This window comes from Triturus cristatus, chromosome 1_2 (genome assembly GCF_964204655.1).
Source record: "Triturus cristatus chromosome 1_2, aTriCri1.1, whole genome shotgun sequence".
NCBI classification, from domain to species: domain Eukaryota; kingdom Metazoa; phylum Chordata; class Amphibia; order Caudata; family Salamandridae; genus Triturus; species Triturus cristatus.
Window position 1 is genome coordinate 817,979,870 of NC_140580.1, and position 13,573 is coordinate 817,993,442.

Consider the following 13,573-nt stretch of genomic DNA (forward strand, 5'->3'; position numbering starts at 1 on the left):
GCAAGGGAAGGAGGAGGCAGTCTCCCAGGAACTAGATGGATGGGCCAGATTTGCGACAGGTTACATGAGAGGTATTGCTATGGGTTGCATGAGGGATTTCATTACATGTAACAAGCGCCTGAGTGAATGGGTAGTAAACTGTTGGTCGGAATCCCCCCGCCCGCCTACTGAAGCACGTCTGTAATAGTTATTCCTAGATCCGGAATGATAGCATACCACCCAGCATACGTTTGTTAATAGTTGCATTTGAGAGGCATTATCTGGGAGACCTTCCCGTTGGAGCCCTTACTTGAGATAAATCAGGTCACAGGCCATTTATAGGTGCCTACGGTTTGGAGGAAATATTGTAGTGGATAGAAAACCTAATAATGTACAGCAACTTAGAAAGTCTTTTTTGACTGTTTATGATATGCAAGTTGTTATCCTTAGTTGGGTGCAGTTGTCGATGGAACTGCATATGGCGAGATGCCACTGTATATATTACAAAGGTAGTGTTCCATAACATAATTGATGATCAAAAAATAGTAATGATGGTAACCGATTCAGTGTGATTATGATAAATGGCAATAAAAATGTTGGAAAAAAAACCAACAACAATAAGGGCATGGCCCTCGGAGACCCTATAAGTTTCACCCTGGTGTGGTTTCTAGGCTACAATCCTCATTTGTTCAAAGAATGGAGCAGCAGGAAAAATGCACTGGCTGAATGAGTAGCCCAGTTATTTTAACTGCCCAGGAAGAACTCATCTCACCTATGGATAAATAGTGTACCTACCGAGCTGTTGCTTTCAATATACCATGACTTTGAACTAAAACTCTTGGCCAATAGTTTGGAGGAGGATGGCATACCAGGATCAACATTTACCCCTCCCCAGTTCCCCAAGGCTGAGAAGAAGCCTAAAACCAAAAGAGAACACCAAGAGAGAAAAGAAGCTTCCCCTGACCTTTAGTAGCAGCCAATGGCATAAGTAGCCAATACCTTTATGGAGGATAACACTACAGAACAGCCTGCGTCAGAGCTATGAGAGCCTGTTACCTACCTGACATAGACCAAACTAGATGTTTCTTTGCAATATCTGTATCAGAAAAAATATAAAGACCATGTTCCAGGCACCAAAGAACTATGCCCAATGGTACACCAGCATTGACCCTTTCCCTGCCTCTAGACACCAGCCCAATTGGAGGGAGTAAGCTCCAAGACATTAACACTGTCTTACGCAGAAGCATGGACAAAAGAAGGCCAATAAATCGGTTTTTAATTTTGTGTGAGACTTATCACCCTTAATGAGCTAGTTGACTAAGGATGATTACCCTGACTTTAGGACCATGAGAACCTGTTGTACAAGTTACTTACCTTCAATAACCTCCTATCTGGTAGAGACAGTCTAGTCGCAGATTCCTGACATCTGGGGAAATTCACAAGTTAAGGAATCTGCGGCTAGATGTCTCTATCAGATACACGACTTACGGTCCTTAAGATATGGTGATTTAAAGGTCTGGTTGATCCTTACCCATAATGTCCTGTTGTCCCCAGTTGTAGCAATATGTTCAGTGGGTGTCCCGTAACAGCAGAAAAAGGTGATGAAATCTTGCATTTTCAAGATACAAGGCTGTCATGTTGGTTACACCCATTAAGTGCCAAATTCAAGTCAGTAATCATTTAGCAGTGCATATTTACTACTGATCCTCCAAAAGGACCTTTACAACCTCCTTTACCGGCACATTAGACATCTGTTAGAATCCGGGTTCTCTGGTTGGCACAGGTAGGTACTTGTGACAAGCAGGGAACCTTTCCTCTAGTCAGGGTAAGGGGTCACACTCCAAAAATAACCCCTGCTCACCTTTTAGGTAGCTTGGCGCGAGCAGACAAGGCTTATCTCAGAGCGTTATAGGTTAAGCATTTGTGAACACATACAGTAACCAAGTGACAACACTACAAATGGACACCACACAGGTTTTATATTAAAAATAAGGATTCTTTATATAGAGTTACCACAAGACCATTAAAACGACAAAAATACACAATACTGTTACTTTAGATGGTAGAATTTTGCTTAGTTCTCGTAAGTTCTTAAATGCGACACTTTAAGTCAATGTACCTTTTAGATGCGACACGCAGGGCAACGAAAGTGTTGCAACGATGCTGCTGCAATGAAGTTTTTGGTGCAAAGAAATAAAGACTTGAAGATCTTCCAGATGCGTTACGCTTCTCCGATGTTGCGAGAAGACTCGACGCGTCAGCTACAGCGGCGTCACCCTTTACGCGATGCGACGACAGCGGCCTTGGTAGCAGCACTCTTCTCCAACGTTTGCGAGACGCTTCAGCTCGATGCGATGTTGCAGCGGCGACACCCCTTTATGCGATGCGACGACAGCAGCTCCGACGGCGGCACGCTTCTCCGTGGATGCGAGGCGCTTTTCTTGATGCGGTGCAATGCGACAGCTACGATGGCTGCGATGGCGACACGCTTCTTCCTCGATGCGAGACACTTCTTGGTTGATGCGAGACGCTTCCGCTCGATGCGATGCTGCAGCGGCGACACACTTTACGAGATGCGACGACAGCAGCTCCGACGGCGGCAAGGTTCTCCTTCTTGAGTCGTGCTTCCAGCTCCTTGCGACACGCAGTCCCTCAGAAGGCCAAACAACAGCAGCAGGCACTTCCAAAGAACTTTGGGGAGCTGGGGGGTGAAGTCTGTTGTTCCTGAGACTTCAGCAGGAGGCAAGCTCTATTCCAAGCCCTTGGAGATCTTTTGAAGCACAAGTTGAAATAAAGTCTTTGTAGTCTTTCTCCTCTCCTTCAGCAGCAAGGCAACCACTGCAGGCCAATCCCCCCGGTCACGGACAGTACTCCTCCTTACAGCTTTCCCAGTTCCTTCTCCTCAGGCAGAGGTTCTTCTTGTCAAGCAGGATCTAATTTCTTGGGAGCAGGGTCCCAATACTTATACCCCTAATTCCTTTGTTCCTCTGGGGTAGAGGGGCCTTTGCCCAGTCCAAACCAGTTCCTGAGCACTTTGTTGACATGACTGACTTTCTATTCAGGGTGCCGGGCAGAGACATCAGCCGCTCCACAGGAGGTGGAGCCAGCATTGTGGTGGCAGAGCACAGCCCTATTCAGAGTCCAGGTGCACTCCTCCCACCCATCTGGATGTCAATCTCTCTATTCACCACCAGGCTACCTAGCCCTGCCCCTCTGGGTTTCCCCAGCCCTGTCACTCACACAAACCAGACAGGCAGATACACATCATAGCAGAGGCGGGCTGAAATGGTTAGGCAAGCAAATACCAACTTTCTAAAAGTGGTATTTGCAAACAGAATATTAAAATAAACTTTACTAAAAGATGTATTTTATTATTCTGAGTTCAGGCATCCTAAACTCAAATTTCTACCATGTTCCCTGGGTCTGTTAGGATCATAGGATGTAACAATCCTGACAGCCCCTTCTGGCCTATGGGAACAGGTAGCCTTGCAATAGTGAAAAACGAATATGGCTGTAATTCACTATTAGAACATGCCACACACATCAGGGCTTGTCCTACCTTATGCTTACAATGCACCATGCCCTTGGGCCTACCATAGGGGTGGTTAATATGAAGTTAAGGGAAGGTTTAGGGGCTGGGAAGTGGGTGCACTTGCCCAGTCAACATGACAGTACCAGACTGCACGCAGGTTCTGCAATGGCAGACCTTAGACACATTTCACTAGGCCGCTTCTGTGGGTGGCACAACCAGTGCTGCAAGCCCACCAGCAGCATTTGTATTTACAAGCCCTGGGCACTCCTGGTGCACTTTACTGGGGTCTGACAGTAAACCAAATAAGCCAATCATGGAATCCAACCAACATGTACATTTTAAGTAGGGAGCACTTGCACTGTGGCACTGGTTGGCAGTGGCACAGTGCTCTGAGCAGCTAACACCAGCTAACACCAGCAAAACACATGAGGCACAGCAACAAAAAGTGGAAGGGAGACTCACTGAGAAAGAACACTGCAAACTGTAGTAGGTATAAAGTGTATAATAGTGCTTCTGCTTTTAAATCGTAGACTTGTAGCTAAAATTTACCACCACAGAATATTTTAGCTACTTTTGATGTGTCACATTTCAAATAGTTTTCATAATAACAAATTTCTATTTTGTTACAGGATAAAGCTCTGACTGGTCATTTATTTGAGTGTGATTACAGGGTCTTACTTTGCCCATGTTTCAATCCACCTATAACTTCCTGCAATAAGCCCAAGCTATCCTTCGAGAGTTGAATGTATAAAGGGATAATCTATTATCCAATTAGAACAGTAACTCTACCTTTGGCCGTGGGAAACCAAGAGCAAATGGAAGTATGTAGCTAACATCTGACTGCTCCAGGACCTGGACTAAAGACATCAGCAACACTGAAAACCCAGTACATATCTGTGGCTTCCTCTAAGGTTTGTTCTCCATGAAACCAAATGAATTCTTTCTTATGGTCTGTTCAGCTATGATTTATTTGGACTCACATTAGGATTATTTTTTACATTTATTTATGTGTATTCTGGGTATGTTATTTTTTCTTGAAGAAGGTATCACAGCAATGTCCATATAAATATGTACAAGACCCCTCCACCCCGACCCCCACCGAGGTGCGCAACACTTTTATGATTTTCAAATGTAAATAAATAAGCCTCAAGGGGATGATCACCAAACCAAGTTTTTTGTCCTTAAAGTGTTTTTTATAATGTCAATGGTCCTGTGTTTTTAGGGCTGCCTTCTAAAACCAGAAGACATTCCCAATCTGATTTTGCAAGGTAAACTACCCAAGGAATCTAACAATCTTGCCCAAAGCCCATGTCTGTTTCTTCTTTCATTGTGTGCCAATATTGTTTGTATCAATACCTAATAAATATTTAATTGCCCTATTTTTGTTGTCTGTTAAATAACGAGTGGCCTTTACCTTGCCTTAAGGATTTCATTACATTATGTTATTTCACTGCCTTCATGTCTATCACTTAAACGTATGTTTTACTCTTACCACCTTGTTTACTTCCTGCTCATTATCTATTGTTGAATTGTGTTCGAACTCTGTACATCTTTCCCACCAGTCTATTTGGTTTAATATGGTAATGCAGTTTACTGTAGTACAGTCTCTTTAGTTCTGAACAAGCCCGATACATATTTTATCAACAATAATAATACAATAACTTCAGAAAGCATAAGAATAATTTCCTGCAAGTAAATTCGACCAGAGAATCAATTTCAGGTGATCCGAGAATAGAAATTATTATTACCTCACACAGCAATCTATTTTAAGTATAACATATGGATGTCTGATAAGGTATCACATATATCAAATCAGATAATTTCTGTACAACCCTACACAACGTATGTAAGTGTTCACCTATAATATTTAGGAAGATTTAGGATGCAATTCAAGGGATTTCTAGAAGTACCATTTTTGAAGGTGGCTTTCAACCAAACTATTAGTGCAAAGGACCAACAGACCTGTGTCAATACTTCTCATTAGATTTATACACTGTGTGCCCTAGGCATGCTCTTTGACCCTACTCTATATAGAGGGATAATTAGTTGTGCTGTACAGTGATAATAAGGACCATTTGTCATTATCATTTTGGCTCAAGATCCCCTGAGATCATACTTGTTTAAGAAATTCTTCTGCATTTGCACTAAAAGGATCAGATATTTATCGCTGAAGTAGAATCTGTTTGCTATAATTGCTTTAATCTAGAAGCCTAAAATGAGGATGATGCAGAAGTGCACAATCAGTTTGAATTTCAGTTATGCAGTTTCACACCTCTTGGGTAACACAAACACGAACTTCAGTGATGTTCCAAGACATTTGTACGTGGAGCCACACCTTGTTGTTCTAAGGAGTACCAATTTATACTTGTACATTATTGGTCTGTGTACTAGAGACCTCAAAACCTGGAAACACTGAGACCTCTTCAACTCCTATAAAAATCACAGTTTAACCCATTATTAAAAAGGCTGAGACTATTTGTTCATTGTTACTAGCAAAGGTGTTAAAGTCAGAGAATGAGAAAACTTACCATAATGAGAGATTTTCTCAGGTTAACATTTTCTTGCGACTCCTGCTGCCGCACAGACATCATTCTCTCCAGTTTACGCCTGCGTACGGTATCTGCTTCTCGGTTTGAGAGCTGCAAAGCTGCACTAACCTCCTTTGTTCTGCTGAAAAGCATTGCTCCTAGCTCACTGTCTAAATCTGCCAGCTTATGTGCTTGAGAAAAACTCTTCCCTGAAAAAGATCACAAAAAGAAGGCATGAATGAGGCTGAAGACTGAATGTTAATCAATGTTATCTTCATTTCCTGTGCTCAATTTTTTGGGGTTAATATCTGTCCAAAGGTAGTTGGTAATACAACATGATAGCAGTGATAAGGTGATGTTCCAAGTGATCAATCAATTGCACCAAAAGCAGATTTGTATATACTTACTAGGCAATCAGACTGCAAACCAAAGTCGCACAAGAAGTATGTTGTTTTGATATATACCATCACTTTTTCTTATGTGCATGCTGTTCAATAATACACTATATCCATGCAGTGACTTGGCAATTGTGGTTTACAACTATACAATAGTTTTCTATGATTCTAATCTATGACCAAAAGAATCTTCTGAGCACAAAAACAGACATTTGGAAAGAGCATATCTTGTATCTTTTACTGAGTTAATGGCACAGGTACTGCTGGAGCGCACTAAAGGGAGAGGCTGGTTAGATCGGTCTGAGGGCAAGATCTAACTTAGCAGCTCAATAAAACCAGGCTCTGAAAATGAAGAGAAGATGGAAAAGAAGGAGTGAAAAGAGGTGAAAGAAAAGGAGAAAAGAAAAGGTGAAAAAAGCAAGAGAATGTGGTAGGGCAAACGGGTAGTGCAGATGCTGAAGTCCACAGTGAAAGAACGCAATTGGAAAAAACAAAAAAGGAGAAAGAAAATGCAGAGAAAAAGCATAAGAGAGAAAAGTACAGAAATGGAGGGGGTGATAAAATGACGCTAATTTACAATATATAATCCTGATCCTGGCCCCAGCTTCCCACACTCAATCACATTATGTGATCCTGTTACCATTTGTCTACCTACAATTGGAATGACCTAGAGCCAACTCAGTTTGCAAAGTACTACTCAAACGGTTGCACTCCCAAAGGGGCTAAGGGGTTGAGAAACAATAAAAGAGATGCAAAGATTGAAGTACAGATGGACCATCAAAGAGGCAGATTTGACCCTTCACAGGAGAGGAAAAAGGAAAGGACGAAAGGGAGTACATAAGGGGGAGGGAGGGAACTGAAGAGTGGATGGGAATGCAAAAGAGAATGTGGAAGGAGAGAAAATATGTAAAAAAGTGAGTGAGGAGGTAGGATACAAGGAAAGGATGTTGATAGGACAGAGGTGCAGGGAGCAGGAGAAAGAGTGGAAATTGGATAAGAAAAATCACTAACTGTGGAAGAAAGACCATGAAAATGAGAGCAGGGTCATGTAGAAGACAGGAAAAGCCAAATGAAATACGGCGGTGAGAGTGGCAAAATGAAATATGTGATTCAGTGACTATTTTGGACTGGTGAAGTAGAAGACTTGAGTTCTAATCTCAGCTTCCTCACTTTACCAAGCTGCACAATCCTGCTTTTTCTCTATAACTCTTGAAAAACTGGATGAGTGTTATGTCCTCTATCCATCAATCAAGTCTCCTTCAAGATCACATACAAAAATTGCCCACATAATTCACCTAACTGTAATTATTTAATGAGGCCTTAAAATGCTTGAAGCAATGTCAGGGCGGTTTGTTCTGGAGGGCTCATTCTTACTCCTAGTTAGTAACAAGGTGAGAAAAGAAAAAGGGGTGCTGCGCTGCTACCATGTTCCCAAGTCACTACTCATATCTATAATTAATTTGCATTTTACCATGTTTCTTCTTTCAGTCCTACTCTTCCATCTATAATCGTTCTTAATTGTTTTAGATCTGCTACCATTCATCATAATAGTCTCCACTCAATCTTTTTCTTCTAATTTTCCCCTTATTGCTCTTCTGTCTTACTTCTGTGTACCAATGAATGGTCAAGGAACAAGTTTTCTTTTACCTTGGCTCCAAAGCTCAGTTTTCTCCACTCCAGCCTATCTTCTAGTCAAGTCTCTCTACTTAAACTGCTCTACTCCCTGTAACCAATTCTTTAACTTCCAGTAATTACTCTATATTCTCTGCACTTTTCTACTTTTTAGAATTTTCTGCTGCATTTGCAACAGCTGATCAATCTACTTTTTGCCCCATTCTCTTTGGTGGGAATCTCTAGCTATGTTCTTACATTCTTATATGTCCTGGTCTAAGGACTCTGTATACTGGACTGGTCAGTCCTCAAATTATTTTCCTTTCTAGTTTTCCGTTCTCTGCAGTTCTATCCTAAGGCCCTTCCTTTTCTTATCAACACCACCCTTTTACTTCTATCATTTACTCTTTTGGGGTTACTGTCACTTATATACAGACAACCCGAAATCTATGCCATAATCTTTCTCTTGATTCTAAACTTTACCTTATTGCTGTCTATCTGGCAGAAAGTGATAATTACCTCTCATCCGAAAACTCTAATCCTGATCTTAGTGCATCGGCAACTAATGGCTAGTTTTCTCCTGCAATCAAATCGGGGGGGGGGGACCTTTCACTTAATTGGGATAAGTGGCTCAGGCCTACAGCAAGAATAGCTCTCAAAAGAATTTAGTAGAGTTGCGCTCTTCAGCCCCCTAGCGAATAAAAACAAACAACTTGTTGAACAAGTTACTTACCTTCGGAAATGATATATCTGTAAGAGACATAGATTAGTTATGGATTAATCACCTTAGAATTACCTCCAGGTGTCGGACTGGATCCGGAGAATTTTTTCTTCAGCAGTACCCCTGCGCGTCGATAGGTGGCGTCGGTCAACTCCGCGTTCACCGTTACCCCCAGGCATCAGACTGGAACTAGAAAGTTTTCTTCAGCAGTAGCCATGCGCGTCGGAAGGTGGCGTCGCACGGCTCCGCGTCCGTTGTTGGCATTGTGGTCGCTGAGATGACATTGCGGAAGCTAGTTAGATGCCGCCCTCGCGCGCTGATGTCAGTTCTGTACACGACTTTCCGTGCCAGGAATGCAGAGCCATGCAAGATACTGACCACTGGGGCATTGAAACTAGGGCCCTGAAAGGGATGATCTTAACCCTAGAAATCAGTTTGCAGAAGGGTGGGGCGGTAAAGAATCTATCACTAACTAATGTTTCTTACAGATTTATCGTTACCGAAGGTAAGTAACTTGTGCATCTGAAAGAAACACGTTAGTGATAGATTCCTTACCTTAGAATAGATACCCCAGTAACACCAACCCCGGTGGTGGGTCTGCGAACCAAGATCACACCAGGAAGTCCCGGAGAACAGAACGGCGAAAGAAGCCGTCTCTCCAGACTTGGCTGTCCAGGCAATAGTGCTTAGCAAACTTGTGCTGCGTGGCCCACGTAGCTGCCTGACAGATGTCTTGTAAGGGGACACCTCGTCCCAATGCCGTAGTGGCAGCCGTCGACCTGGTGGAATGGGCGCGCAGCCCCAACAGAGGCTCCTTCTTAGCTAGAGAATAACAGGCTCTTTTACACAAGATGACCCATCTGGAGCTAGTCCACTTGTTTATGGACTGACCTTTCTTGGCGCCAATGTAGCCAACAAAGAGCTGGTCATCCACCCGGAACTGTAGTGTGCGATTCAGGTAAAATGAGAGCGCACATTTTGTCAAGACGATGGAGCCTCTCTTCCTCTCTGGAAGGAAGCAGAGGTGGAAAGACGGTGGGCAAAGTGATGGTCTGCCCGATGTGAAAGGTAGTGACAACCTTTGCCAGAAAGGATGGACGTGTCCTGAGCACAACCTTGTCCGGATGGACAGATAGAAAAGGAGGCTTGCAAGAAAGAGCCTGGAGCTCACTCACTCTCCTAGCAGAGGTGATGGCAACCAGGAAAGCAGTCTTCAGAGTTAAAAGGCGAAGAGGACAGTTGTGAAGAGGCTCAAAGGGAGCGCACATTAAGAATGTGAGAACCACGTTCCAGTCCCACTGTGGCATTACAAAGGGAATAGGAGGGGAAAGATAAGAAATGCCTTTGAGGAATCTATTTACAACAGGGGACTTGAAAAGAGAGGGCTGATCAGGGAGCCTGAGAAAGGCCGAAACGGCAGAAAGATAGCCCTTGATAGTGCCCAGAGCAGAGCAATGCTGGACCAAAAAAAGAAGGAACAGTAGGACTTCAGAAAAAGGGGCAGAGAGGGGATCCACAGCCTTTGCTGTGCACCATGCCACAAACTTGTTCCACCTGCAGGCGTATACCAACTTAGTGGAGGGACGCCTGGCTGCCAGAATGACATCACAGACTTCAGGAGGCAAGTCAAAAGGAATCAACTGCCGCCTCTCAATCTCCACGCAAAGAGGTGGAGACTGGACAGATTCGGGTGGAGGACCGTCCCCAGCTGCTGCGACAGAAGATCCTCCCGAAGAGGCAGTCGTATCGGGGGATCGATGCACATACTGAGTAGCTCAGGATACCAAATTCTTCGAGCCCAGTCCGGAGCCACAAGAATGACTTGGGCCCGGTCCCGCCTGATCTTCTTCAGAACTCTGGGCAGAAGTGGTATAGGTGGAAAGGCGTACAACAGACTGCAACTCCACTCGCGACGAAAAGTGTTGCCGAGCGAATGCCGCCTTGGAAATTCCAACGCGCAGAACTGCTGACATGGCGCGTTCTCTACGGTGGCGAATAGATCTAACCAAGGCTCTCCCCACTGTTGAAAGAGACCTTGAGCCGCATCCGAGTGAAGACGCCATTCATGATCTATCATGCACCTGCGGCAGAGTTCGTCCGCCCTGGCCAGGTGTTGAACCACCAGGGAAATCCCCTGATGTTTCAGCCATGTCCTGATGCGCAGAGCCTCCTGACATAGGGTCTACAACCCCACCCTGCCCTGTTTGTTGCAGTACCACATGGCGGTGGTGTTGACTGTGAACACCTGCACTTCTCCCCTTGACAGAGGGAAGGAATGCCTTCAGTGCAAGTCAGATCGCCTGGAGCTCCAGAAGGTTGATATGGAGCCTGGACTCCGCCAGAGGCCTCTGATCTCCGCCTCTCCAATGAGGCCGCCCCATTCCAGGAGGGACGCATCCGTCACCACTGTGTGCTCCGGTTGGGGAAGGGATCTGCCACTGACCCAATGCCAGTTTGTGAGCCACCACTGCAGCTGTTGTGCAGTGCCCTCTGAGATCTGGATGTAATCGGACAGGCTCCCCTGATGCTGCGCCCACTGGAACTTCAGGTCCCACTGCAGAGCCCGCATATGCCATCTGGCATGATCGACCAGCAGGATGCAGAAGGCCATGAGGCCCAGCAGCCTCAGGGTCATCCTGACCGAAACCCAGGATAGAGGCTGAAAGATCGGAATCAGAGCTTGAATATCCTTGACTCGCCGTTCGGGAGGACAAACCCGAAAGTGCGTCGTATCCAGAACAGCTCCGATGAAGAGGAGCTACTGAGAGGGAATCAGGTGCGACTTCGGCACATTAATGGAGAACCCCAGCAAATGCAGGAGGTCTGCTGTAGTCTAGAGGTGGGAGATGACTGTCCGGGGCGAGCCCGCCTTCAACAGCCAGTCATCGAGATAGGGGAAGACTGGAACCCTGATCTGCGCAGATGTGCTGCGACCACCGCCATCACTTTCATGAACACCTGAGGGGCGCTGGTAAGGCCAAAGGGGAGCACGGTAAACTGAAAGTGCTCGTGGCCTACCGTAAACCGCAAGTAACACCAGTGGGCCAGCAGGACGGATATATGGAAATATGCATCCTGCAGGTCCCATGCTATCATCCAGTCTCCAGGGTCAAGGGCAGACAAGACCTGAGCCAGAGTTAACATCTTGAACTTCTCCTCCCGGAGGAAGCGATTGATGTCCCGGAGGTCCAAGATAGGACGCAGGCCCTTGTCCTTCTTGGGCACCGGAAAGTAGTGGGAGTAACAACCACGTCCTACTTCTGGCACAGTAACGCGCTCGATGGCCCCTTTGGCCAAGAGGGCTGTGACTTCCTCTTGAAGAAGTGCCAAGTGATTCCCCGACATGCGGTGGTACTGGGGTGGCATGGCTGGAGGGGTAGTCTCGAAGGGGAGGGAGTAGCCCCTTCGGACTATTTGTAAAACCCACCTGTCCGAAGTGATGGTGCGCCAGTGGGGGAGGTGATGGCAAATCCTGCCGCCCACTGGCATTTGATGTGCCTGAAAAACCAGACTAGGAAGGTTTGGAGGCAGTGGTGGCCGGGATGGAGGTGGACTGACCCGCCCGCTGGCCCTCTGACCCACCTCGGTGGCTCCCACGTCAGCGCGGAGACTGTTGCTGCGCAGGCCTGTGGCTCTGAAGCGAACGTGTTGCGGCGCCACTTTTGTGGCCACGAAAGAAGCGAAAAGCAGAAGGCGGAGGAGGGCGCATGGTGGAAAGGCCCAGGGACTTGGTCGTAGCCACCGAGTCCTTAAAGCGCTCCAACGCACTATCTGCTTTGTTGCCGAAAAGGCGAATGCCATCAAAGGGCATGTCCATCAGAGTGTTCTGGAAATCCCCAGAAAAAACAGTTGTCCTCAGCCAGCTGTGGCGGTGGAGTGCCACTGTCGTGAAAATCGCCCTGGCAGGGATTCAGGGGCACCATAAAGTACAGCAGTCACTGTATCCAAGTCTATATGGGACAATTCACTCTGATATGCGGGGTCTCCACCATCCCCCAAGCATCAAATCATTAATAGGCACCAGTTGGGCTGCCTAATAATTGAGGCGAACATCAGCCATGGCGAGCCCACCATTATAAACCGATCTGACATCTGCCCAAAGCCACCCTCTGGGGCTTATTGGGCAAAATAAATCTACATCCCATTACCGCCAAGGCGGAAAACCAATACCTGGGGATGTGTCGTGGAAAATTGTGGCCAACATAGAATAATTTCGGGTGCACCATCATCTTAAACATGGCTATCCCGCCAAGAAGATTAAGCGGGGGCTTATCCCATCTTGTCAGATCTTCATGAACACGTTGTATCAGGCAAGATTAAGGCTCCATGTGAGGCCCGACTCCCAGGAGACATGAACTCTGAGGTATTGAAAGCTCAGGTTGTGTATAGGGGCCCCAGGGTGCCAACCTTCGTCATGGCTGTCTCCCCGCAACAGCATCGACAGGGACTTATCCCAGTTAACCTGCAAACCAGATGCTACACCGAAAACTTTCAGTATTTGAAGGAGCCGCGGCCCTGTTTCGGCCAGTTTGGACAAAAATATTAACTTGTTGCCGGCATAAAGAGCTATGCAGTCCTCCATTGCAAGGCCCCAGTCGAACCCCCACGCCTGCGCATTGCAACGGATCCATGATGCCAAAGGCTCTATGGCCGTGGCGAAAAAGAGGAGAGAGAGTGGACAACCCTGTCTGGTGCCCTGTTCGATGGGGAACCGGTGGGATAGCACCCCAGTAATACGAACTCAAGCATGAGAACTGGAATACAGGACCCTGATGTATGCGTGAAAATTGGGCCCCAACCCAATCTT

General features: G+C 46.0%; 1 protein-coding gene across 1 annotated transcript in view; it reads right to left on the bottom strand.

Moving 5' to 3' along the window:
- The window catches only part of NPHP4 (nephrocystin 4), a 969,441-nt gene that overhangs the window by 271,327 nt on the left and 684,541 nt on the right, over positions 1–13,573 (bottom strand). Inside the window, exon 20 of the mRNA XM_085608868.1 lies at positions 6,040–6,248. Coding sequence (XP_085464994.1) covers positions 6,040–6,248 — 209 coding nt within the window. The remainder of the gene's footprint in view (positions 1–6,039; positions 6,249–13,573) is intronic.